The 24,732-nt window shown below is 46.1% G+C and overlaps 1 protein-coding gene across 2 annotated transcripts in view; it reads left to right on the forward strand.

Moving 5' to 3' along the window:
* Nucleotides 1-9,257: 9,257 nt before the first annotated feature.
* The window catches only part of LOC133340501 (A disintegrin and metalloproteinase with thrombospondin motifs 18-like), a 119,540-nt gene continuing 104,065 nt past the window's right edge, over nt 9,258-24,732 (forward strand). For both annotated transcript variants that reach the window (XR_009754906.1, XM_061548802.1), the window contains exons 1-3: nt 9,258-10,075; nt 12,323-12,413; nt 20,305-20,651. Coding sequence is in view for 1 of the 2 variants with exons in the window: in XM_061548802.1 (XP_061404786.1) it covers nt 9,920-10,075; nt 12,323-12,413; nt 20,305-20,651 (594 nt within the window). In the remaining variant the exon portion in view is untranslated. The remainder of the gene's footprint in view (nt 10,076-12,322; nt 12,414-20,304; nt 20,652-24,732) is intronic.

Here is a 24,732-nt window from a genome sequence, read left to right on the forward strand (position 1 = left end):
AGTGAATACAACTTCCTCTATAATAACAAATCGTATTTTTTTATTTGCAGGGTGTGGTGGTGCTCGCCCTTCTCGCCCAGGGAGTGGTGGATGTCTTGCGCAGATTTCTTCACCGTGAGCAGTTACACTCCCAAACCTGCCGAGCCCTTGTGGCTCACTCTGAGCGAGTGGTTTGCCGCACCAGTTGTGCCACAGTTCTTTGTCGAGCGCCGTCGCATTCCCTTTATCTTGTCGGGAAGGTTTTTCGGCAGGAATTGCAGTTGTTTCCCACTCGTTTTACGAAAATAAACATGAATCCCAAAAGCAAGGTCCCCTCGAAACATACACTTGATACTGTGACACTTTCTTGGGTAAATTGCTATTAATGAGTATTATTCAATTAATAGCCAACGTTATCTACAACGTCGAAAAGATTGGTCAAGGAATTAAGAAACACGGAAAACACAACAGGAGGACATCGGCCATGCTGTCGCAAAAGCATAAATAAACCAAGTATTGCTGGAACGCGTCGTGAAAACAACTGTCGACGAGACGCGGTCAAAATCAACGAGGGAGTGGAGACCCGCAGAGGGGAAGAGAGAAGCAGAGGAAACCAGTGCAAGAGACGGCAGCAGCGGCAGCAGCGATAGGACGTCGCAAAGTTCTGAAGCTACTCCTGGAAAGGAGCAACTTGCGGGGAGGAAGCAATGGCATAGATTGGGGAGTTACAGGCTGACAACAACAGCAACAACAACGTTCCGATTTAAAGCTTTCGTGACTGCAGGGATTCATCTTCTTGGTTCTTTCGGTAAAGTCACGTAGAATGAAAATAATAAAATAATAAAAATAAAACATAATAAAATAAAAACAGGTCTGTCTTCTCGACAGACCTGTTCTCCACCTGAGGACGGCTGCTTGCGTTGTGGCCGAAACGTCGTGAGAATTATTTTATGATGTTTTATTTTTATTATTTTATTATTTCCATTCTACGTGACTTTACCGAAAGAACCAAGAAGAACAACAACGTTATTACTCGCTGAAAACCTGCGAACATTAAGGTGATTAGGTTGTATCCCCGTATAATGTTGGCGTATCATCATCTTGAGCGCTGGTTTACGCGATTGGCACGGTTGGCTACGTACCGTGCGAAAGAATCTCAACATGCATACAAGTCATCCCCACGACATCACCATCATCATCATCATCCGGCATAGTTCTGCGTTGTCACAATCCATCTCACGCTTGGACATGAATTGTCCGCATCGCTCCACCTTCACGTCGATCCGGATGTCGGGCACCTTCTATTTTCTGGCTGTCATTCTGTAGCCAGTCACGTCCAATCGACCGTCATCCCCTTCCAGCGACGCCTCCTGCCCAAGCCTACTTGGGGTTCCTTAAAAGTCAATACGATGTTTCGATTTAAAGCTTTCGTGACTGCAGGGATTCATCTTCTTGGTTCTTTCGGTAAAGTCACGTAGAATGGAAATAATAAAATAATAAAAATTTATATTATAAAATAATATAATAACATAATATAAGATAAAAAATTAATATAATAATATAATAAAATATATAATATAATAAAATAATGCAATATAATATTATGTTTTATTTTTATTATTTTATTATTTCCATTCTACGTGACTTTACCGAAAAAACCAAGAAGAAGTCAATACGATGTTTCTGATTTGTGTTGTTTTTTTTTTACCGTGATCCATGTGTTCTTCTTTCTGCTGGTTGAGTGTAATTCCAAGCATGCGCATCTCCACGCTTCGCTGTGAACTCTTCAACTTTTGTTCCATTTTCTGTCAGTGTCAATATGTCATGGCTGGCAATGTGCACTGATTGCAAACGTTCCTCCTCAGGCACAATGGTATGCTGCTTTTCATGATCACGTTCAGGTTTCATTTATATGGTAGATATACAGTAAGTAACATGACAATTCTAGTTCATCTCATGTCTCCATCCATACTTCATACAAGAATCTTGGACCATGAAAAAATGGTTGTCTTTATTCATACAATAATGCAATTTCTTGGCTACAACACGATAATAAAAAGTATTTAAACAAGTCAGTATAATTGTCCACTTGCAGAAAAAATGTAACGTTTTCCTAACAAACTGATTTTCTGATAGTATACTAAAAGATTACGATAAATCCTGCAGGGGTTACATTAAAGTTTGATAATTATCGTGTAAGTGAATAAATCGTATGCATGCCCTGCTTGTTGATGTAGGGAGAATGATTGCGGTTGCAGAAGAGTGGAATCGACACGGCTGCTGCACATACACCCAGATAGTGCAGCTCTTCAGAAGTGTTGCCAGATCAAGAAAAATATGTGAAGACTAATTAAAGAAAAACTGGAGATAAAAAAAATGATGTATATGTATCATGATTACGTTTGTTTACCCAGGAGAGCCTCGCCGAATCGCGATGCTCTTTTCCAGCAGGGTCCTGCTAAGTTTTCACAGTAGGGGTCAATGGTGCTCTATGATAATGATAATACTGGTAGGAACCACCTGGTTCCACCAGCCTACAGGGGATGATTGTGTCCGTCTGTCCGTCGTGCATCCAAAAATGGGAGGGGTGGGGCTGGGTGGAGAGGGGAGGGTGGGGAGGGGCTGGGTGGGGAGAGTGGGGCTGGGTGGGGGTGGGAGGGGTGGGGCTGGGTGGGGAGGGGCTGGTCACCCCGTGGTGCCCTTATAAAACTCAACGTTTAACCTACTCATGCCATCTTGTACCCGCCCTCACAGTCGGCCATATTTGCGGAATACACCACGCCGCCGTTGACCCTGGCCATTAACCGAGCAACCCAACGTACCTACCAGCTCCCTCCGCAGGAATGTGTTAATAAACTCGGTGTTATCCGAAATATAGTAATTTGCAGGTACATGTTTAGCATTGGGATGTTTGGCAAATAGCATTTGCAATGCATTTGTTAGCTTGTTTTAGTCATGGGAGAACAACTGGTGAACCTGGAGGACACCCATGCTGACCATGGCGAGGACATACAAACTCCCACACAGAAGAGTGCCAAAGTCGGGGAGTGGGACACGTGACTTTGCTGCCGTTAGGCAGAGGCGTCACCGCTGTGCCACCGTGCACGCCAATGCAGCCCAGCCTAGAGTTGAACACGCCTGAAAGGAAATCCACCAATTGAATTGAGCGACGAAATTGGTTCGTGTGCGAATGCTGGGAAGATTGTTAACATCGCAGGGTCGTGAAAGGTGGCAATGATCTGGGGGAAGCCTCCCCCAGACCATTGTGTTTGTGTTTGTTTTTACCCACACCAAAAGTCGCATCCATCCGGGGTCAATAGAACGTGGAGCACCTTATGAGAAATTAACATTGAATTTCGATTTAAAGCTTTCGTGACTGCAGGGATTCATCTTCTTGGTTCTTTCGGTAAAGTCACGTAGAAGGGAAGTAATAAAATAATAAAAATAAAATATAATAAAATAATTTTCACGACGTTTCGGCCACAACGCAAGCAGCCGTCCTCAGGTGAAACCAGGTCTGTCGAGGCGACACCGTTATTATGTTGCATTTTTATTATTTTATTACTTCCCTTCTACGTGACTTTACCGAAAGAACCAAGAAGATGAAATGAACATTGGTGGTCATATGCAAAAATTGTCGTCTTCCACGGGGATGTGGAAGTGACATTATTAACTCGGGTCTGCCAATTGGAAATGAATGCTAAGCCCACGATTATTTGGGTGCTGAGATATACTGCTGGGTTGGGGCAGAAGCTAGGGGATGTTATTTATTATATATATAATATAACTCGCCCTTTGATGAAGCTTGTCGTGCCGGGGAATTGAACGGGCCACCTCCGAGGGAGACTTTAACAGTTGAGAAATAATCTCATACACAGAAGGAAATTCTCTGGATGCGGTTACCACCGCATCCACCGCCCTTTGGCGGTGGTGGGGAAGCTGTGGGATGGTGGCGAGTGACGGAGAGGTGGGGAGAGCCGATGGTTGGGTGGGGTCGGGAGCGAGGAGGATGTGGTGGACTTGGGTGGTGGGTGTGGGGCTATGGACCGAGGTCACGGGTGGGTTTATGAACATGCTTGCCCTTTGCACCACTGTTCACATTGGACCATTGGCAGAGGGGTAAGGCCATGCGTATCTATGCAAGAGCCAGTTTTTTTTCTGTTTTCCCACCCAACAAGCCTGTGAACCCGAATGTTGCTAGAGATGGCATGGGTTAGAGGGGTCGTGGAGGTTAGTAGGGCAGAGAGTGTTGCTAACAGGATCACACACGGCGCAATAAAGAAATCAATGATGGCTTTCATCGAGAGGTGACCCTAGCTGTTTGTATGTCCCCTGTTGTTCATTACCATTTTGTTTGATGAAACCCGTGGTATAAGTCACAAGAGTATGCCTTCTTTGCGTGATGGCGATGGTGTCATATACACTGATATTAAATTGCAATATTCCCAATCAAATGAATGAGTGCGGGGGAGTGCTAATTTCTGTTGAGGTTCTTGATGGAAATCCCCTATTAATATGGCAGGAACAAATATACTACACATGACGTACTGTTAAAGATAAAAAAGGCCCTTTTGTACATCCACTGCTGGATGAAGGCTTCCCTGTCACGTGTTGCCAATGCTGATCAGTGCAGGTTGGCGCATGTCGGTGAAGAGCGATACCGCACTGCCAGTTCAGACATCACCAGCGGTAGTCAGGGATTGAAAGTCAAGTCACAGGGTGCATAGCGCGATTCGCCAACCGCTGATAAATCATGCGGTATTAAGTGCAGAGCACTGACAATGGCACACAAAAGCCACGTGGCTTTTAACATCAATTTTGTCACGGTGTATATTAATTACCAAGGCGGAACCCGTGGGGATTGAACCGTTGTCTCTGTGCTAACCGACTCAGTGGGCGCGTGTGCTGTCCGCTAGGCTACCGAACCTCTCAAACAAACCCAGGTGTGCAGTGATCACCACACCCTGCACCACCTGTTGTTAGTTCTGGACCCATATGTGACACGTGGAAGGCGCTGTGAAGGTAAGGATTGAGTGGTGTCTGACCCTTAGCACGTAACCGGACACCGTTGGTGGTATTTTTGTGTGTGCGTTAAATCCACCGCTGAAACTCACCGCACGTTGAATGAGTGACTGTTGGCCTGAACTTTGTGTGCATGCGACAACGTAAGGACACATGAAAGAGCTGTTTGTTTTCACTCCTTTATTTTGCACTTCTTTTCCTTGTCTGTCCGCATGTCTCCCCTGCGACCTGATGAATGATAGAAGGCCATCGCTGACATGCCGCTGTGATGGCACGAATCGAATACAAATGTGTGCATTCTACCGGAAGATGCAAAAAAAAATAAACGTTAGACGCTTCGGGTTAAATCCGTCCAGTCAGTAAGTAGCCTTTGTTTATGATGAAGTAGCCTCGTAGAACCAAGTGAGAGCCCTTGCAGATGAAACCTTTTTTTTCCAAGAAAGAATTAGTGGGATTAATGAGTTGCAAATTAATTGGGTACAAACCCAGCTCGCAACGTACATTTCTGGCATGATTTAATGCAGATTTTAATATCTTTCAACTTGAAGATTATTCAACATGTCTTGTCTCCGTAAGGTCTATAACATTCATACCAGTTTAACATGTAGGCTTTCGCGATCAATATTATTCATAATAAAGATTTTTTGGGTTAGATCGCCAGTAAGGGTTGTCACGTAAACAACGCGCCAATGAGTTGCTACCTCAGCCCACCGGTGTGTTGGAGAGTACATTCACAAAATTTACAATTTGAATGAGACGTTTCGCTGGTAATTACATCCAGCATCATCGGGCGATTTGCCAAAATACTGAAGCAATCCATTTCAATTTGTGGGATGTCAGTGGTGGTCATTTCATCAAAAGACTGGCCGATGCCATAGAAATGTAGAATTTAACCATTGGCTCAGGGCTGAACATTATTTTGATAACTGTCCGATTACCCATTTGAGTAAGAAAAGCCTATGATTTTGATAACTTGTTTACATTTAAAGAAAAAAAACCCTTAAGTATACCAAGCAATTTTTGTCTAGACACTAGACACTGGCGTACCATAATTATTACACATTTAGACATTAATCTTATTAGTGCAAATCAGTTTAAAGTGTGTATTTTGTGTACATATGCGATCCAATTGCAAACACATTGTAATGTAATTCAAGTAATTTCCTTGATCAATTTTGAATAAAGTTCGTTTGTTCGTTTCTCAGTCCGCTTGGACTGGTGAGGGTCGCGGCGGCAGCGTGTTGAGTAGTGGCGGTCCAGACCTCCCACTCCCTGGCGACTACACTATACACTACATTACTATACACTACTACACTATACACTACATTACTATACACTACTACACTATTATACACTACTACACTATACACTACTATACACTACTACACTATACACTACTATACACTACTATACACTACACACTACATTACTATACACTACACTACTATACACTACACTACTATACACTACACAATACATTACTATACACTACAACTACTCTACACTACACTACTACACTACACACTACATTACTATACACTACAACTACTCTACACTACACACTACACTACTATACACTACACACTACATTACTATACACTACACTACTATACACTACACTACTATACACTACACACTACATTACTATACACTAATATACACTACACTACTACACTACACTACCACACTACTATACACTACACTATACACTACACTACTACACACTACACTACTATACACAGACTCCAGCTCTGCCTGTGGAATTCCCAGGTGTTCCCAGGCCAGTTAAGCGACATCGTCCCACCGCCAGCAGTGTCTTGGGTCGACCTCGGGGTCTTGGGCTGTGCAAGTTACTTGCAAGGTACTTGCACAGACCAAGACTGGACCTCGGCGATTAAATAAAGTTATATTCACAAATATGAATTACTCCATTTGTAAAATATTTGCTGTTGATGTAATTCCTACCTAATTTAATGTATCTACAACTAGTCATCATCAGTATTTGTCGTCGTCAGCCATTGTCCCTCCACTGCTGGATGATGGCCTCCTACACCATTTGCCATCTCACGGATGCGACAATCTGTCCAGCTCCTGAACAGATGCCGATCTTGTCGCTCCATCTCCACGGTAGACGATCCTTTCGTGCGTTCTCTCATCTGGCTCCCATTCCATCACCAGCCTTGTCCGTCAGTTATCGCCGCATAAAGTGAGGAATCCTGCACAAGCCTGCTTTAATTAACAATGGATATTAATATTTCCTGCCATTTATATAAATATCACATATATTGAACGGTGCAACCCCCCCAAATTATGTATGCGTATGATTTTGCGCCTTCAATGTATGGAAAAGCAATAGATCTCGGTGGTATGCTGCATTATGACCCTTAATGACATGTTTCGCATAGCAAGGCATGGCCACAAATAATGACCTAAGTACCTTGCACAGCCCAACGGCAATTAACAATGCACGTGTTCATACCAGCATGCCTGGGACACCGTAAAAACACGGGGTGGGTATGTCCCCCAGACGGAATGGAGTCGCTGTTAACAGGTGAGCTACTTTGTTTTGATAAATATAACGTTACACGGATAGCATCGACAACTTGTTAGCATCATCCTTGGGGTGCGATTCAATGTTTGTAACATAAAGGTTAACGTGCTGTAGGCGATTCGAATTTGCGTCTGTCACCTGAAAACATGGACGCTCCTGACACCAAATGTGGCTATACCGATGGTTTGATTACAGCATGAAAAAATTAACCCGTAAAAACAAAGTTTTTCACTATAAATCCTTTATATGCGTGGCCTCGGTTTTATTTTATTATTCATTTCTGTTTTTCTTGAGTAAGAGTTTCATTTTTATCACATTGGTATTTTAAATTAAATATGAAATTTTTTTTTCCTAAAAAGTGGAAAATTTTTCAATTTTTTTTCACGAAAATAAATTGTCACGCACAACGAGTCTGTGTGCAAAATGTCAGCTCGATTGGATCACGGGAATTGGGTTAAACAACGACCGAAAGATTTGCACGGTCGTAAGCGTGCAAGCAAGCAAGCAAGTGAACTTAATATAAAGGATTTAAAAAATTAACCCGTAAAAACAAAGTTTTTCACTCTAAATCCTTTATATGCATGGCGGCTAGAGTCCTCTCGTCCTCTGGCTTGAGATGGCTGCCACCTATGGGTCAGATGATTGTCTGCCAGTATTAAGCAATTTGTAATTAAATATTTAATTTGTTTTCCCTAAACAGTGTAAAATTTTGGAAAAAAAATTTCACGAACATTAATTGTCTCGCGCAACGAGTCTGTGTGCAAAATGTCAGCTCGATTGGATCACGGGAAGTGGGTTAAAAAAACGACCGAAAGATTTGCACGGTCGTAAGCAAGCAAGCAAGCGAACTTAATATAAAGGATTTACTAATAGAAGTAATCAGGACTAATATTTTGATCGAGTTGGCCAGGTACTGAGCTCCGGAAAAAAGAACAACCCCAACTCCCACCCTGGACAATACGCCTCCCTCCGGGGTTTCCGGGTTGTCGAGGTGCGGATAATATTCCGCGAAAAATTAAGCCCGAGTTGTCATCATCAGTCTTGCATTTCTCCACCTTTCCCAAAATGCTTAGGCAGGCATAAACCCATAGAGGGCAATAGGATTCTTTAGCAAGTGTTTGTTTATTAAAGCCACAGTTTTGTTTTGCAATCAATAATAATGCACGCACAATCAATATCCACCCTTGAGTTCATGTTTTGTGAATTTGACAAAACATGGAAATGTGTACTTCAGTTTGACGACTGCCAGTTATTGGCACGCAATTATGTTAGTAATTATTGAAATGAACAGACTCTTTAGATCACTTGGCAAACTTGTTTTACTCTGGCCTCCTTAAGAGGCTGGCTCGCTGCTCGGCCCTGGGTAATTGAGGAACGGAGCAGGCTCAGTGAGACTACACGGGCAATAGAAATCAAAGCGAGGCAAGAGGTTTGATAGATTGCGCTGGTAAGAGGGATAAGGGTGGGTGGGTGAGTGAGTGGGGGTTGGTGCGTTGGGGGGTGCATGTGGGAGGCTAAGCTCCGTGTGTGTGTGTGTGGATGGATGGCTGTGTGCGTGTGTGTGGGTGTTGGGTTGGAGGCTAAAGAGAGGCTGTGGGGGTGGCTGTGGGGCGGGTGGAGGGAGAAGGTTTTGGTGGGTGTGGATACCAAGCCGCAAAACCAAGGGAGGGGATGAGCCACCCACCACCACCACCACGCTCTGCGTGATTAAAAGGGAGTTCGTTCCTCGAGTCTGCGAGAGAGCGACCTTAATGAAAACAGAGCCGCCTTCCGTTGCCTCCGAGGGCACTTAGCAACTGCCCGTGGGCCGCGTGCTCTAGACAGAGAATAGTGAACAGGCAAGGACACAATCATGTATGTACTTTAACATATACATGCCAACACACACACACACACATATATCTACGTGTGTTACAACAGGCGATACAGTTGACCGAGCATGGCACCGCTGCTGGGCTCTATGAATGCGTAAAGCACAGGCGCTGAATGGAAGCGCGTCTCTGTCGGTGTGCGCTCCGGGCCACCACGACCAGAATGGTGTCATCGCCTTGAAGACCGCCCCAGCCACCAATGTTCTTCATCAGAAGCAGCAGCAGCAGGAGCAGCAGCATCAGAGCTCCAAGCCGAACGGCCTGGGACTTCTTGTCTTCACAGCTGGACGACGACGATCTTGAAATTCAACATACTCATGCCGGCGGTGTCTTCATCATTATCACCACCACCACCACCGATCGCCACCATAATCACCATCAGCACCAACACCATCATCAGCAGCAGCAGCGGCGGGCATCATCAATGCACCAGCGTGAGCTTGTAAGTTGAGTCCGAGAGTTGGATTCCTGAGTCAAGTCTACGCCTCGTCGTTCCATGGGGACCTCGGATCAGAGAGACCATCAGCCCATCCCGGAGGCGTCCTGCATCACCTCTGCCCGTCTTCCACGCCACGTGCTGCTGCTGATGATGCTGCTGCTGCTCTTGCCGCTGCTGGTCGCGCTGTGGCAGGCGTGTGGAACAAATGCTCAGGCAAGTGGCTGGGACCTCGGATGAATAGGGAAAGAGGAGGGGGCATTGGGGGGGGGGGGGTGGTGGTGGCGGTGGGGGGATGGGTGGAGAGTTGTGGTGAGTACGTTGCGCATGAGGCATGCACATGCCGCATGTTTGAACGCGAATTTCGGCGGCGTATCGTGGAGCGCGGTGTGGATAAGGCGGCGGTGGGGTTGATATGCGGCGTGACACGTGGGAAATGTGTGCTGCAGGTGCAGGCGTGACATCGCCGTTTAAAAAAAAAAATATCGTCTATGCGTAGGTAACGTCTCTACTGTGTGTACACGAATTTGTCCACGTCCCTCGTCTTTACTGCGCACGTGTGCGCAATGCCATGCGAGCACGTGGCACGTGCGATGAACCCCAATTGTCTTCCGCTGACCAAAGGGATGGCATTTAATGCGTGCAATGCATTATTTCAAAGACGTCCGGCCAGCGTAGAGGAGTAGGCCAGCTTACCCGAGGGGGGTCTCTCCAGAGCTCCCGCTAAGTGGAGGCCCATCGGCCAGCATTGGCATGAGCAATCAATTGTAGGGCTGCTCCTTTACCTTGTATGCTTGTGATTACATGCTCTATAAGTATACGTGTGTGCGTAGGTCGGGCGGTGATAACACCGCAGTTAAGTCTATCGGGAGGTTACGAGTGGTTGGGGTAGAGTGCGGGTATTCCCACCTCTTCCCAAGATGTCTGGCTCGCGCAGCGTGGAATCGGTTAAGGTGCCATCCGAAGGAAGTTTTTTTTCCCCGTTAATTTAGAAACCCCCCTCTCACGGAGGCCCTCCTTCAAGCAATAGCGTGAGAAAGCAGTTGCAGGACTGCACCTGCACCTTTCTGTAAAAATCCAATATCCGAGCAGGTGGCGCTGTGAAACAGCACCGCCGACAAGCGAAATTAAAAGAGGAAAGTAAGTGGCTTTTGTGAATTGCCTTGGGTATGGGTCAGGAACGGGTCATTGTCAACGAGAGGGGCATTGATCGTGGTTGGTGAGTTGGCTCGGGCTCGCTTTCGCTTGGCTCGCAAGTTCGGCACCCAAACCGATTGCCTCTCCTCGCCAGGGCAATCTAGGGGCTTATTCCGTTTGTCGCCGATTTTTCGTTTTGGTGATGTTAAGAGCCCTCTATTCGCAATCGTATACCTGGGATACATAAAGTAACCACCACTCTCTGGGAAGTCAATATTGGGGAGAGCCAATGGTTGGACAAATACCTTGCCAGGGGAATGTGGAGTTTCCACGGCTGGCTTTATGCTCGCCAGTGGAGAAGATTGCCGCCCCATCTCATGCTTTAGGAAGGAGACACTTTTATTTGCAGCTAATATGATTGTTGATGGCCCTTTGCATTCAGTTACCAATGTACTGGAACCACTTCATGTGGGTTATTGTAAGCATTATAGTAATAATGTTAATGCCCTAAAAGATGCGTTGAAAAATAAGACACTGTTGAGTTTTAAGTATTCATTTTCTAAGGTAATGTAACGTGTAACACATCCAAGAGGACGCGTCCGGTTGGGAGATGGAGTGATGAAATCAGGTCATGTGCAGGTTGCTAGGTGGATTACGGCATCGCAGGGTCATGAAAGGTCGTGGCAGCCTTTATGCAGCAATGGATTGACCATGGCATGCTGACGATGTAGCTGTAGAGCTGCACGTTTTTAATGCACCAGAAAGTTGTCTAGACTCTCCTGAAGGGTCCCTAAAAACATAAGCGCTCGCAAATCCCTTTTTGGAATAACGTCTAAACTGTTGCACACATTGAACTGTGCGCAACGATTGCGTGCCTCAAACACAACAACCCAAGACGGACCACATCGGCAAACAATGACCCAGAGATGACAGCATGTCATTAAATACAGATTTGGAAACCGAGTTTGTTGGCATAAACATTAAAGTTCAATCGGTTTATTTAGTTTTTTTTGCTGCGTTGATGCAAAACAATTGTGATTTGTGTAGCATCTAAATGCAACCGCGATTTCTAGACGCTCTTAAAAACAAGGGCACATGTGCACGACCGGGACAAGGGGAGGCGTATTCTCGGATACTGTATGTTTGTTTAGAGAAGAGAAGACGAAATATGTGTGTTGAACGTCTTTCTCACCGTACGTAGCCAACCGTGATACTCGGACGTGCAAGGAAGGTCAGAGGAGGAAGAGCAGGCCTCGTGTTATTGCAGTATTTAAAATGTGTAATACTCTAACCTTCAATTATCGTTTACCTTAATCTGATTTTCAGACGACAGGTTCGAAGGACACGGACGTCGGAAGACACTCCTCCCACAGCAACGAAGATTTCTTAGCGGATGAAAGCCTGGGGCTTGGCACAGGTAAATGCTCTACCCGCCAGTGCCACGCACAGAGAAACACGTGTCTTGTTTCTCCGTACAGCATGCAGATGCATGGGGACTGTTAGCGAGCATGGGCAGGTGCCACCACAACAAAGCACCAGGCACGGGTTAACGTTGCAGTCTCTTTGCTTTAAGTTGGCCACATCACCCCAACCTGGCAGAGGTTCCAATGAAGCCCCGGGAGCAGAATTCATTAGCGATTACAAAAAAAAAACCAGGGCCATTATGGGGCACTCCGTTGCGTGAGACCTGGGGGCAAATGACCCCCTTTGCACCCCAAAACCCGCCCACTAGGTGGCCCTGCCACCAGGTACGTTATCCATTCACGGCTGAGCTGACATAAGCGAGGCCCAGGAGAGGTTCAGACAACACTTACCAATTATGCACATGTCGGCTCACTGAGTCTGCAGCACGTAACATTCTGATCCACCATATCCCACACGTGCTCTTGCAAAGACAAAGATCCCCCGTATAGCCTTAACATACTTTTGGGGCAAGTGCTGTTTGCGAGCACATATGAAGGCACACGAGGGGGTGGGTGGTCAATACCACGCCCGGCCACCTTTTTCTCCATAGTGGTGATGTTTACAATTCACACCAGGTACTCATTTAAGGCTGAGTCGACCGAGGGGAGGCCCAGGACCGGTTCAGATGTTCGTCATTGGTGTTGGCCGTGAGCTGGAATCGAACTCGGTTCCTCGGTTTTGTAACTCAGAGCGCGACCCGCTGCACTGCTGCTGCCCACAAGTATATAAAGTACACACACAAACATGCACACACGTGGTCGGGAGAAGATAAAGGTGCAGCCCTGCAATTACTTGCTCATACCACTGCTGGCAGTGAGGCCTCCACTGAAGGAGAGCTCTTCTAAAGAGCTACACATGTGCACACACGTTGCTTCTGCTTCACGGGAGGCAAGTCTGGTCACTACCTTTGCACAAGTCACGTGGTGTGGAGGTGATTGGCTCTTTTTGTAAAGGCCCGTCGTTGGCTTTGAAGTGCATGCCAAGTATTTGTGTTTTGGTGTTGCTGCTATTATCGTTATTATTGTGTCGTGCGAGCGACGTGCGATGCGTTGGCTTGACGTTAACAATGGGGGATATCCTTGCGATCTCCACTCTCGATTGAAGAAGAAGAGGAGAGGAAAAAACTTGTTTGAGTTTTGTGCAAGCCCACACTTACATTCAAACAAAGATACAAAGATCCCCCGTATAGCCTTAACAGACTGTAGGGGCAAGTGCTGTTAGCGAGCACCTATGAAGGCCGAAACGGTACACGAGGGGGTGGGTGGCCAGCACCACGCCCGACCGCCTTTGTCTCCCGAGCGGCGATGTTTACACACCGCACCAGGTGCTCATTTGAGGCTGAGTCGACCTAGGGGAGGCCCAGGACCGGTTCAGATAATCGTCACTGGTGTTTGCCGTGAGCGGGAATCGAACCCGGGTCGCCAGGTTCGTAGTGCAGCGCGCTAACCACTACACTACCGCTCCCCTGTACACTTACATTCACACACACACACGCGCGCATGCACTACAAAACCCCCCAGCTTGAAATGCTTTTGTTGAACTTTTTCCCTGCGTCCTTATTCAGCAGCAGCAGCAGCCTTCGTGCGATTTATGCATTGGCCATGTTCAAAGCGTGTGTATTTGACCCAGGGGTGATTGCTTCATGGCAATACACGGAATTATGATGCTTCTTGGAACACTGCAGTCCCTCCCGTGACATTTACATTTCAAAACGGAGATGCAAATGTCCATTTGCAGCCAGGAGAGGGAGTCACCGAAATTGCAACGCAGTTCCTCTTCTTGCAGACTGCTCGTTTGACCCGAAATGCCAACGCAGTAGTTCTATTACAGACTGCTCGTTCGACCACCACATGCTCACCTTAACGCACGCGCTGTTACTTGCATGCGCGTGCACCCGTGAACGTTAGTTTACAACCAGGCGGGAGCCGATTGCGATGAAAGTCACTTTTGCGAGCGAGGCTTGGGTTGTGAAGTGAAAATAGCGGGGCAAAGGTGCAGCCCTGCAATTGCCTGCCAACAATCACCGCCGGGCAGAAGAGGGCTCAAGGCAATACTCTCTTTGGAGGGTGTTTTGGCCTACTCTTCCATGCGGGCCTAGACGTATTGGAAGAGGTGGGAGTGTTCACACGTGTGTATACCTATTTATATTGCTAGGTGAAGAGAGGTGGGGAAGGACTTAAGAATATTGCTCTCCTGATCCAACTGCTTGCACCAGGAGATCGATTCGATCTAGTAATCATTGTGGCAGCAGACATATTTACATGCAAGTCCAGTGTTGTTAGGCGTCACACCACTGTGGCACCACCACGAATGAATACACTTTATACTCTTTGGTTCTTTCGGTAAAGTCACGTAGGTATAAAATAAAATAAATCACGACGTTTCGGGCGCAACACAAGCGTCCATCATCAGGTGGAACGCTGATGTTGGACGAAAGAACCAAAGAGTATGGATTCCTACAGTCACGAAAGCTTCAAATCAAGATTGAATACACTTTGTTTAACACGGAGGCTTTCGCGAACAATATTATCCACAATAGAGGTTTTTGGGTATTATCGCATACGTATAAATGTGTCGTTAAACCCGCCACCACCCAGCACAGACAATTAGCATGTTGTGGGTTTACTCTCCAACACACCGGTGTGCTGTACTCGTCAAGAATAGGCATGTTCTGTTTACGTGACAAACCTTACTAGTTGTCTGTGTCGGTTGGTGGCGGGTTTAACGACACATTTATATATTTAAGAGATCTAACCCAACAACACAAATAAAATTACACTTTATTTGCGTACGCGTTCGAGTGCTGAAGCGTGCCCTAGTTAAATTTCGATTTAAAGCTTTCGTGACTGCAGGGATTCATCTTCTTGGTTCTTTCGGTAAAGTCACGTAGAAGGAAAATAATAAAATAATAAAAATAAAACATAATAAAATAATTCTCACGACGTTTCGGCCACAACGCAAGCAGCCGTCTTCAGTTGGAAAACAGGTCAGATTCTGCCTTTTCGACAGACCTGTTCTCCACCTGAAGACGGCTGCTTGCGTTGTGGCCGAAACGTCGTGAGAATTATTTTATTATGTTTTATTTTTATTATTTTCCTTCTACGTGACTTTACCGAAAGAACCAAGAAGACGTGTCCCAAGTTGTCTCTTTGCTTAAATGGCAAACGGGAAATGGCTCGTACCTGTCTTGGGTCTTTGAAGCCAATTGGTGGAAATTCCACATTCTCACAGCAGTGGTCCGGTTTCTCCTGGGAAGAAACCGCCATCATTAACTTCACACAAAGTGACAGTCCCGCAACTCCGATGATGCAGCATGCTCGGCTAGGTAGGGTGCGAAAACAAGTTTAAGAAGCACACGTAAGGGATGACACGATCACCAACTCGGAGTTTAAATCACAGCGTTGTGATAGGAAGTTGAGCATTGTATCTACAGCGCCACCTGCCCGCTATTCTAAGTACTGCAGGCGCTTCGATACAATTGTCTAGTACATTCAAAGACCCCCGTATACCATTGGAACCTCATTTGCCAGTAAAAATATGATAATAGTTTTTCTACCCTTCTATCTGGCAACAAAACTGACACCTTTTTACAAGGAGTCATGTTTGCATAGACCACAATACCTGCAGTCATAATGCAAACAAAAAACATAACTCTGATAATGATATGCACTGTCCTTGAAGTTGATTGGTCCACACCCGAGACAGCTTTTCTTAGATCCTAGTCTCACATGGTGTTGGACCAGATGACGCCAAAAGGCGCACAACTCAAAGACAATGCTGAGAGAGCCGCTGGGTGAAGGGACTCCTCTCGTGCCCTGTGGAGCAGAGACTCCACGCCACTGGTTTTTGGAGCGGTAACGAAGGTTTATTATCGTAGGTTTCTTGGGCCACCCTAAACTGCATCCGCGCCAAAGACAGCGGGCGCGGATTCCTGATGCACAAATGGACAATTAAAATTTATCCAGACGGTTGTGCGGCTGTGGTCGTCCAGAACGGACCGTACAGCGCGTCACGACGCATTGCCCCGATCCACAGACGCGAAGGAGAGACGACGTGGCAGCAGCAGCGACGCATTCTCCGCTGCTGCTCCCCGACGCGGCAATTATCCGGCGCGACCACCTGAAATGTCAAATTGTGGCTGTACATCGGCCACACGAAAGGAGAGGGAAGACCGTGGGTTGATGTCGGCGGTTCTGTGGCCATTTAAACGGCGTCGGTGACAAGCGAGTATGACGAATCGATGGCACGTGCTGACGAGTGTAGACATTGAGGTGCGTGTGTGTGTCTTGACAATTGCACAGCTCAGATAACGTATTTGAACGTAAGCCAGTGACTGCGATTTCTTTGGCCTTTCTTTTCCTCGAGAAACGAATGACATCGCACCGTTGCACCCACCCCCTTGCGTGCCTCCGCTCCTTGAAGCTTTTCTGTTGGCATCGTCAGCGTCGCTTGAGTCGTTGTCGTGGCCATGCATTTTGCGTTCTCCCCCCCCCCCCCCGTCGGCTTTTAAGCTTCACCTCCTGGTCACATTAATTGGCGCTCGACTGGTTTATGGACCGCCAGAGGCCAATAAACACCGAACAAGTTTTGTCACTGGGAGATTAGATTAATGTTTAGGGTGCCCTTTTAAACGAGGGTTTACAGTTAGTTTACAGGGCATTGTTTGCCATGCGCTTATGACTTTGACGATTAAATGCAACTCTGAATGTCTTCTGTTTGACCATGTGTGGCCGTCTTGTTTACCACTTTTTGATGGTTTCATCGTTGAAACGGTCCTGACAGTTTGCTTCAAGGATCCTATACGCCGCAGGACGTTTAAGTAGATATCCAAGTCTTATTATACATCTGTATACTGGATCCAAGTCTGTTTCAAATCAAACCGAAGAACACAACTGATAGTGATAAATTATTAAATAGTCATCGTGTATTATTTTCTGAGCATTACCCACTGTTAACGACACCAGATGTGTGTGTGTTTAAACTATTTTCGCAGTGGTGATGTAGCGGTCAGCGCGCTGCGCTATGAACCTGGTGACCCGAGTTCGATTCCCGCTCACGGCCAACACCAGTGGCAATAATTTTCTGAACCGGTCCTGGGCTTCCCCTAGGTCGACTCAGCCTCAAACGAGTACCTGGTGCGGTGTGTAATAACATCGCCACTGGAGAGACAAAGGTGGTCGGGCGTTGCGCTGGCTACCCCACCTTCTCGTGTACCGTGCCGGCATTCATAGGTGCTCGCTAACAGTACTTGCCCCAACAGTCTGCCGAGGCTATACTGGGGATCTTTATATATATATATATTTTCTATGTTGTACTCTTTACTTAGTAACAGGGGTCAGTGTTCACTGGAGGCCAACACACAGTCATTCTATTAATATAATTGCAATGCCCAATCATTAACAGAAATACCAAAGTAAATGTGATTGACATTTTCGGGCAAGTGAATTAATTAACCTGGTTCTGTGATTGGAGAGCTCACCTGACAGTGCGAAAGTGCCGAGTTTAAATCCCCGTCAGGGTTTCATCAATACCACCATTCCTTTAAACTGAATATAAAGAATACCATTTTTGTTTGTTGCCGTCATCGCTTTGTCCTGTGTATAAACAGGGACCCGTCACAGGAATGTGGTATTTACATAACTGGCATAAGCCCGCCAACCAAGATACGCACACTCATTTGAGTAGGGAGGCCTTTTTGATTTTGGATGCTAAAAACGAAATATATTATTTTTATCCTGCATATGGCAATGTGCTCTGATGTTAGTAATGTTATCGCTTGTGGTGGGATGAGAAGTGGGTATGAATGTCCAGCGGTGGTTTCAATGCCGTGGGAAGGACCTGTCTGTACAATTCCGAAGTGACTCCTCAATAACACGCTGCCCATGTTCGGTTTATTAATTCTATTGTCTTTTCCAAGTCCCGTTGTTTGGCCGCCGCTCATCTTACTGGTTCACTTTGTGCCTGAATACCACTCTTCTCATCCGAGTGCAGCTGTTTTCTATCGCTGTCTGGCATTGAGCAGGCATTTTTAAGAGTGACGCGTTCAACTTAACAGTGTGAAATATATTTCTTTCGTTTTATCACCAGATTCTCAAATGTGCCATTCCCATATTTTGAGTGCACTGTGAATAAGAACAATTTCATGGAGAGCCATACATGTATTTGTGAGTCTAGCGAATTTCATTGAATCAGTACTTAAACTAACTAACTCACGCCTCTGTTTATTGTACACGCGAACAAAGTCGTTTTTTTTTCTTCTGCTCAAGTGAACATTGCATGGTGCTCGTATCAGTTGGTGGTCCTGAGGCAGTGGAACTAAATCCACATTCCTATGCCTGGGGGCCAGTCCATTCATTACACAATAACAGTTTGACTTGCTCCGAGACGATGCTTAATTTACTGGTCCGAGATCGATGAGGGGCTGACACCGAGTGGTGCGTTATTCCTTACACATAGGATACATATGTTTGATTTGTATCATCTTGGCCGCTCTTCAAAATCTAGTTTATTGTGATATGTAAAAAAGATATGTAATTCTCCATTGTCAATATACTTCATGCATAAAGGCTTCCCGATGACATATCGGTCATGGGTGATATTTAATCATACTTCACCGTGCTGGTCAGTGCGTGTTGGTGAGATCTCATTTGCCACTGATCTTAGTCAAGGCTGGGAATTGGACCCAGGTCTGTGGGTCGAGAGCGCCGTGCACAGACCACCGGGCCTCTGTTCTCCCCAATAAAGCAACTTGGAAGTTCACAATAGGATATATGTAATCATGAGGAGGTAGCTGTGATGGGTGAGATGTGTGCAGCATGGAGGGTAGTTCGCTTACCAATACAGGTATCCAATACAGGGACTCTACTTATGAACGAGTTCAGCCTACAGAGGTTTGTTCGTAAGTCCAACTTTACTATTGTCGATTTCAAACATCTTGTACGGCATATAGACTAAACACCGGGAATGGATTTACAATTTGTATTATCTCCTCTAGATGTAGATGCCACTGGTTCTTCTCGTTCTGTAGATGTAGATGCCTCCACCGCCATCTATCGGCGGTTGAACTTACGACTCTCGGTTCGGACAGGCGACTGGACATACGGACGGGTTTGTTCGTATCTTTGAAAGTTTGTAAGTTGAACGGTCGTAAGTCGAGTAGTCCCTCTACAGGTTGCTATGTGGACGTCTGGTGATTTGGAACCAAGGGGAAGACGTCAATTGTCATCATCCCGTGCCTTTATCTGAATTAACTATTTGCTTCTGATATTGTGTCTCCTGTTCGATTTGCATGTCTCTCAAGGTTTTTTAAATCCCATGTGTTAGCCTCATTTGCTCCATTACCTTAAGCGAGCGTTACATCAGTTCCCTATCATTTCCATTCGCTTTAAATAAACAATTCCAACGTGCTCGATTCAATACGTGCATCAGGAAGAAACCAAACAATTTGAATCAACGATTATGAGTTACTAGCCAGATTGTGGGATACTGTGGGTCCTGTCAAAACGGTCCTTGGAGGATGTGCTGACTGCATAACTAACAAGAATAACACCCACAGCCAGATAGATGGTGGTGGTGGCGACGATGATGTTGCTATTGTATGAGTAGACATTGGAGGTCAGGCGTGTGATGTTGCAGAGGGAAAGAGGCAATGGTGCGCTGTCACGGAATCCACAACATTGTGGACGACAACCTCCTTTGACCTCGACTCATCGGGAAACTGCTGCCTCGGATCTCATGCCACGTCAACCGTTCGGACGCGGCACCATCTGCCAGTGGGACGGAAGCGATTGGCGATGCGTGGCGGCGTCGAACGCGACCTCTTGACCTCGACCCTTTTGTTGCAGACTACGAGTTGGTCCACCCGGTCGAGGTCGACGCCGACGGCTCCGTGCTCGCACCTTCGTCCGGCCGGCAGAAGCGCTCGCTGGGGACGGCCGGAGTCGATGGCCTCCTGCGCTACCGCCTCCTGGGATCGGGCCAGGACTTCAGCCTCGAGCTGGAGCCCACGCCGTGGCTGCTGGCGCCGGGCTTCAGCGTGACGGTGCTGGGAGACGAGTCGTCGTCGTCGTCGTCGTCCGGCGCCGCGGTCCGAAGGGTGGACGTGTCGCCAGCCCAGAGGAGCTGTCACTACCAGGGGAGGCTCCGCGGGATGGAGGGCTCCTCCGTAGCCGTCTCGACGTGCGACGGGCTGGTCAGTAGCTACCGAGCAACGGCTACGCGCGTCGTGGGGCAGGTGGGGGGGGAGGTTGTGGGGTGACGGGAAGTTCTGCTGTAGAGGTGTTTACATTGTCGCTTGAGTGAACCTATGCGATGGACGTTGTAGCGTGAGCAAAGTTGGCATTGGGAGGGGTGGGGGCTCTCAGTCGACCTTCACCTATCTCTGTGTAGGCTTTGTGAATCTGCCCCTCTCTGGCCTGTGGATCCTGGCGCATTTGCACCACCTGCTCACTCGATTTCACTACTGAATGAATAACGGGTTAAGTAAAATAGAACAGGATTATTTTTTTTACTGTCATGAAGTATAAAAATGGCTGAAGTTTTGGCTGGCCGGCTGGCTTTCTCCATGAAATATTCAGTTTTGGTCTCAAATATTCCGGATAGGATGGGTATAATTAGATGTTACTAGCCACTGATTTTAACCCTGGCTTAGAATTTAATTCGGGTCTCCAGGTTCATAGCGAAATACGTCAAGCACTGCACCACTGCTCTCTTTTTCATGAATTGTCTCTTAATAGTTAAGTAAAACATAACATTTATTCGAATAGTCAATGGGGTTGCATTCATCTCTATTGTTATCTGTGATCCAGTGTGGAAATTCCACATTCCTATGGTAGAATGACTATTGTTGACTCCCCACAAAGTGGTGCTCGTTTTATTCACCCAGGAGTGATGATAGATCGTTATATATACTCATATAATGCACACATTCATTCGTAATTGGTGTGCTTAGTTTGAGATTGTCCATGTGTTGTGGATTGCAGGGATGGTTGAAACAGGTGACTCTTAAGCCCATATATAACTATGCTGACTATCATTTTTTTCTCACATTGAATGATTAATGACAGTCCGAAAGATGATCAGATATGTGCGGATAAACCCGCCGCAAGTAACTATTCTACAAAAAGTTCCATTAACCCTTGGGGCCTGTGTTATTGGTTAACTGTTTGGCTAGGGGCCGTCGATTGGCGAGTCCCTGAGCCCCGAAATGGATAAGAACATGGTTCCTTAAATCAATCCAGAGAACGTCCCTGGAATTAATTTATCCAAGACGTATGTTGGTTTGCGGCTTGATAGATCTGTAAATTCTACTCCAAGGGGTTGGCTAGCAAATTGAGAGCACGTTTAGCTTAACAACATGCGAGTTTTCCCCCCCCCCCCCAAGAAATTTCCAACAACAGCAATCCTGTCTTGGGGTAGAAGTAATGAGAATGTCGAGAAAGGGTCGTGTTAACGTTTACTTAGAAAAATAAACATATTGTAAACTCGGCAAAAAAAAACTGCCGACTTGCAGTGCTACAATTCTGCATGAAGTGTACTATGGGCGTGTTCAATCTTGTTGCGTCCACATAAGGGCCCCTGGGCTGCTTTGATCAACACAGATGATTTCCGATGCCTATCTGACATCTCTACAGTTATTATTGTCTCCCGCACTCGAGCCTAGGCACCATTATGTAAGAGCATGACATTTTACAAAGCGTATCCCCATGTTTTGGGTATTGTAAATTAGGAAGTCCGTGTTTGGAATGTATAACATTATAGAAAGTGTACCCTCTCCCCCCCCCCCCCTTTGAACTCGGTGCGCTAGTGTGGGTGTACAGATAACATACTCGCTCTGTTTTTAGGGCCTGGCATACTGACCTCCATATTTCAGAAAATGAAATGTAGCACTCTGCAAAGTCTTCAAAGGGACTTTGGTAATAATTATCCCTGTGACGTTTTTTTTTTCCTTTTTAAAACTAAGTTGAGCATTCCATGTGCTGCTGTGAGCCCCTACTGGTCAGTATTCAACTGAAGACTTGCATTGCTCTGAACGTAGGCCTCGGCAAAGTAAGGTAAAAGTGTAAAAAGCAACGAGCCTACCTTTTACCCTACCCTTTACCCTTACCCCTTGGCATTTCGACACCTTTACCTTTACCCTTTTACCCGGTAAAAACGGTACAATCACCTTACCTTGCCGAGGTCTATCTGAACGTGCTTGGTCTACTCGGATATTGGAGACCTTAACGAGGGTTGAGCATGCGTAGTCATTGGATGGGTGACCACCAGTGCATACCAGGTGCTGTGAGCCCTCTCAAGCGCCAGGAGATGGAGGCAACACTTTGGGTGCGGTCTTAGCACAAGTTTTGATCCGCTCAGATTTCGCAGCAGTTCGAGCAAATTCGTCGTCGCGTGCTGATGTTGCATTCGGTCATGAAAAGGTTTGATCAACCGGCGAGGAGATTTTATCAGTCAGAATTTTGATGTACGCAGTGGCCCGTGAAAAGGACATCTTTGTAAACGTGACAATCTTGGATCATTGGCCAACTTAGGTTTTTTTTTTTCTGGATGCTCTGGTTTCCTCCCACGTTGCTAACAATCATTAACAGAGTTGCCAAACCTCTCAATGCAGTACCCTTCTGACAGAAAGTCTTAAGACTCGGGGGATGCTTTTAAAGGTAAGTAGTGTACAATATTATTATTAATTTAGCTTTTTAGTCACCTAACACAAAGGCAACAGGTCAACCCTATAATTTATGCCTCTTTTAATAAAAAAGGCCCCTGCAATGTGAAAAGCAACAGTAAATCCACTGAAGGATAATGCCATAGCTGAAACATCTTACATTTCAAAATGATGCACAACTAATTCTAAAACGTGTTTGTTTACCATAAAAATCGATATTAAGTTGGGTGTTTCTTGAAAAATAAATAAGCATTTTAAAAGTTGTATGGATATTTTTGAACGCCGCTCACAGAATGAATACCGATGCTGGCATGTGGGAAAATACAAACCGTTATTTACACTCCAGTGGGTCACTTGCGCAACTTGTATGGGGTCAACCCAAGCTGGTCACCTCTGTGTGACCGATACAATTTGTGACACTGCGGGAAATCAACATCAGTTTTCTCATGGAGAAATATTTCCCCCCCCGCCATGTGAATGTGAATTTCTTTCATCGTGGTCTGAGCGCTGTAAGCAGAGTTGAGCACCGTCCCACTCTTGATTTGAGCAGTGACACACGTTCAGAATCCACTACAGTACAGTGTTGCCTAAAACATAACCAGCTGTGTTAAGTTTTGTCATTCTGAGCAACATGTTGTTTTCTTCCTGCGGTTGTGGTAGCTCTTTTTTTGTTGTTGCAATTGCAGTTGCATAATTTGAGAGCACCCTGAAGATCAGACTGAGCCTCCAATAAGCACAGTGTAGCAGTCGCGCTATCTCAGAAATTCGAGTTTGGATATTCACCCTCACGTGGTTTCAGGTTGTATGCCTCGTGTTGTTCGGCCTGATGTCTGATGTTTCGCTCGCCGCGCTGCGTGCGAGCGTCAGTTCCTGCCGAAGAGAGCGAGACGCGCACCACGGTGAAAACCTTGCACAGCAATAATGATCCTCATTGAAACGGTGTGCGTATCAGAAGTCTGCGCAATTCCTGTAGCGTTCGTTCAGGGCGGGAGAGCAAAAATGAGTTGCGCAGCATGGAGTTTGCGAATGCAGCTTAAATACCCGCGGGCTTGAGCAGGAACATGTCACCGCACTAATTCTAGATTTGAAGCTTTCGTGACTGCAAGGATTCATATTCTTAGGTTTTTTCTTACCATATTAATAAAAAAGTGTGCCTTTCCGGGCCCTTCCCCCCTCAACCATTATATATACGGAGTGGTAGCTCTTGTAATCTCTCATTTACTTGATACAGCTGTCGTGGCTGTGACGGTTCCACCTGAAGACGGAAGCTTGTGTTGCCTCCGAAACGTCGTGATTTTTTATTTTTATTTTATTTTACTTTTATTAATTTTAATTTCAAATTTTTACTTACGTGACTTTACCGAAAAAGCCTAAGAATATCACCGCACTAGATCAGGCAAGGCAGATGTGCACGTGGACGATTGGCTGCCAGAACGGACCTGGCAGCCAATGGATAAAGAACAAAAGGGCATGATGATATTTTAGAGTCCAGGTACAAATGCTATTTTGTACGGATTTGTAGGATTATGAAACAAACGTGGGCCAGAGGGGATCGTGGTATGATGTTCGAACACCCACACACTCCTTCCACACGTGAACGGCACGACAGGGC

This window comes from Lethenteron reissneri, chromosome 9, assembly GCF_015708825.2.
Source record: "Lethenteron reissneri isolate LAM-NWPU_2019-01 chromosome 9, ASM1570882v1, whole genome shotgun sequence".
In the NCBI taxonomy this organism is placed as follows: domain Eukaryota; kingdom Metazoa; phylum Chordata; class Hyperoartia; order Petromyzontiformes; family Petromyzontidae; genus Lethenteron; species Lethenteron reissneri.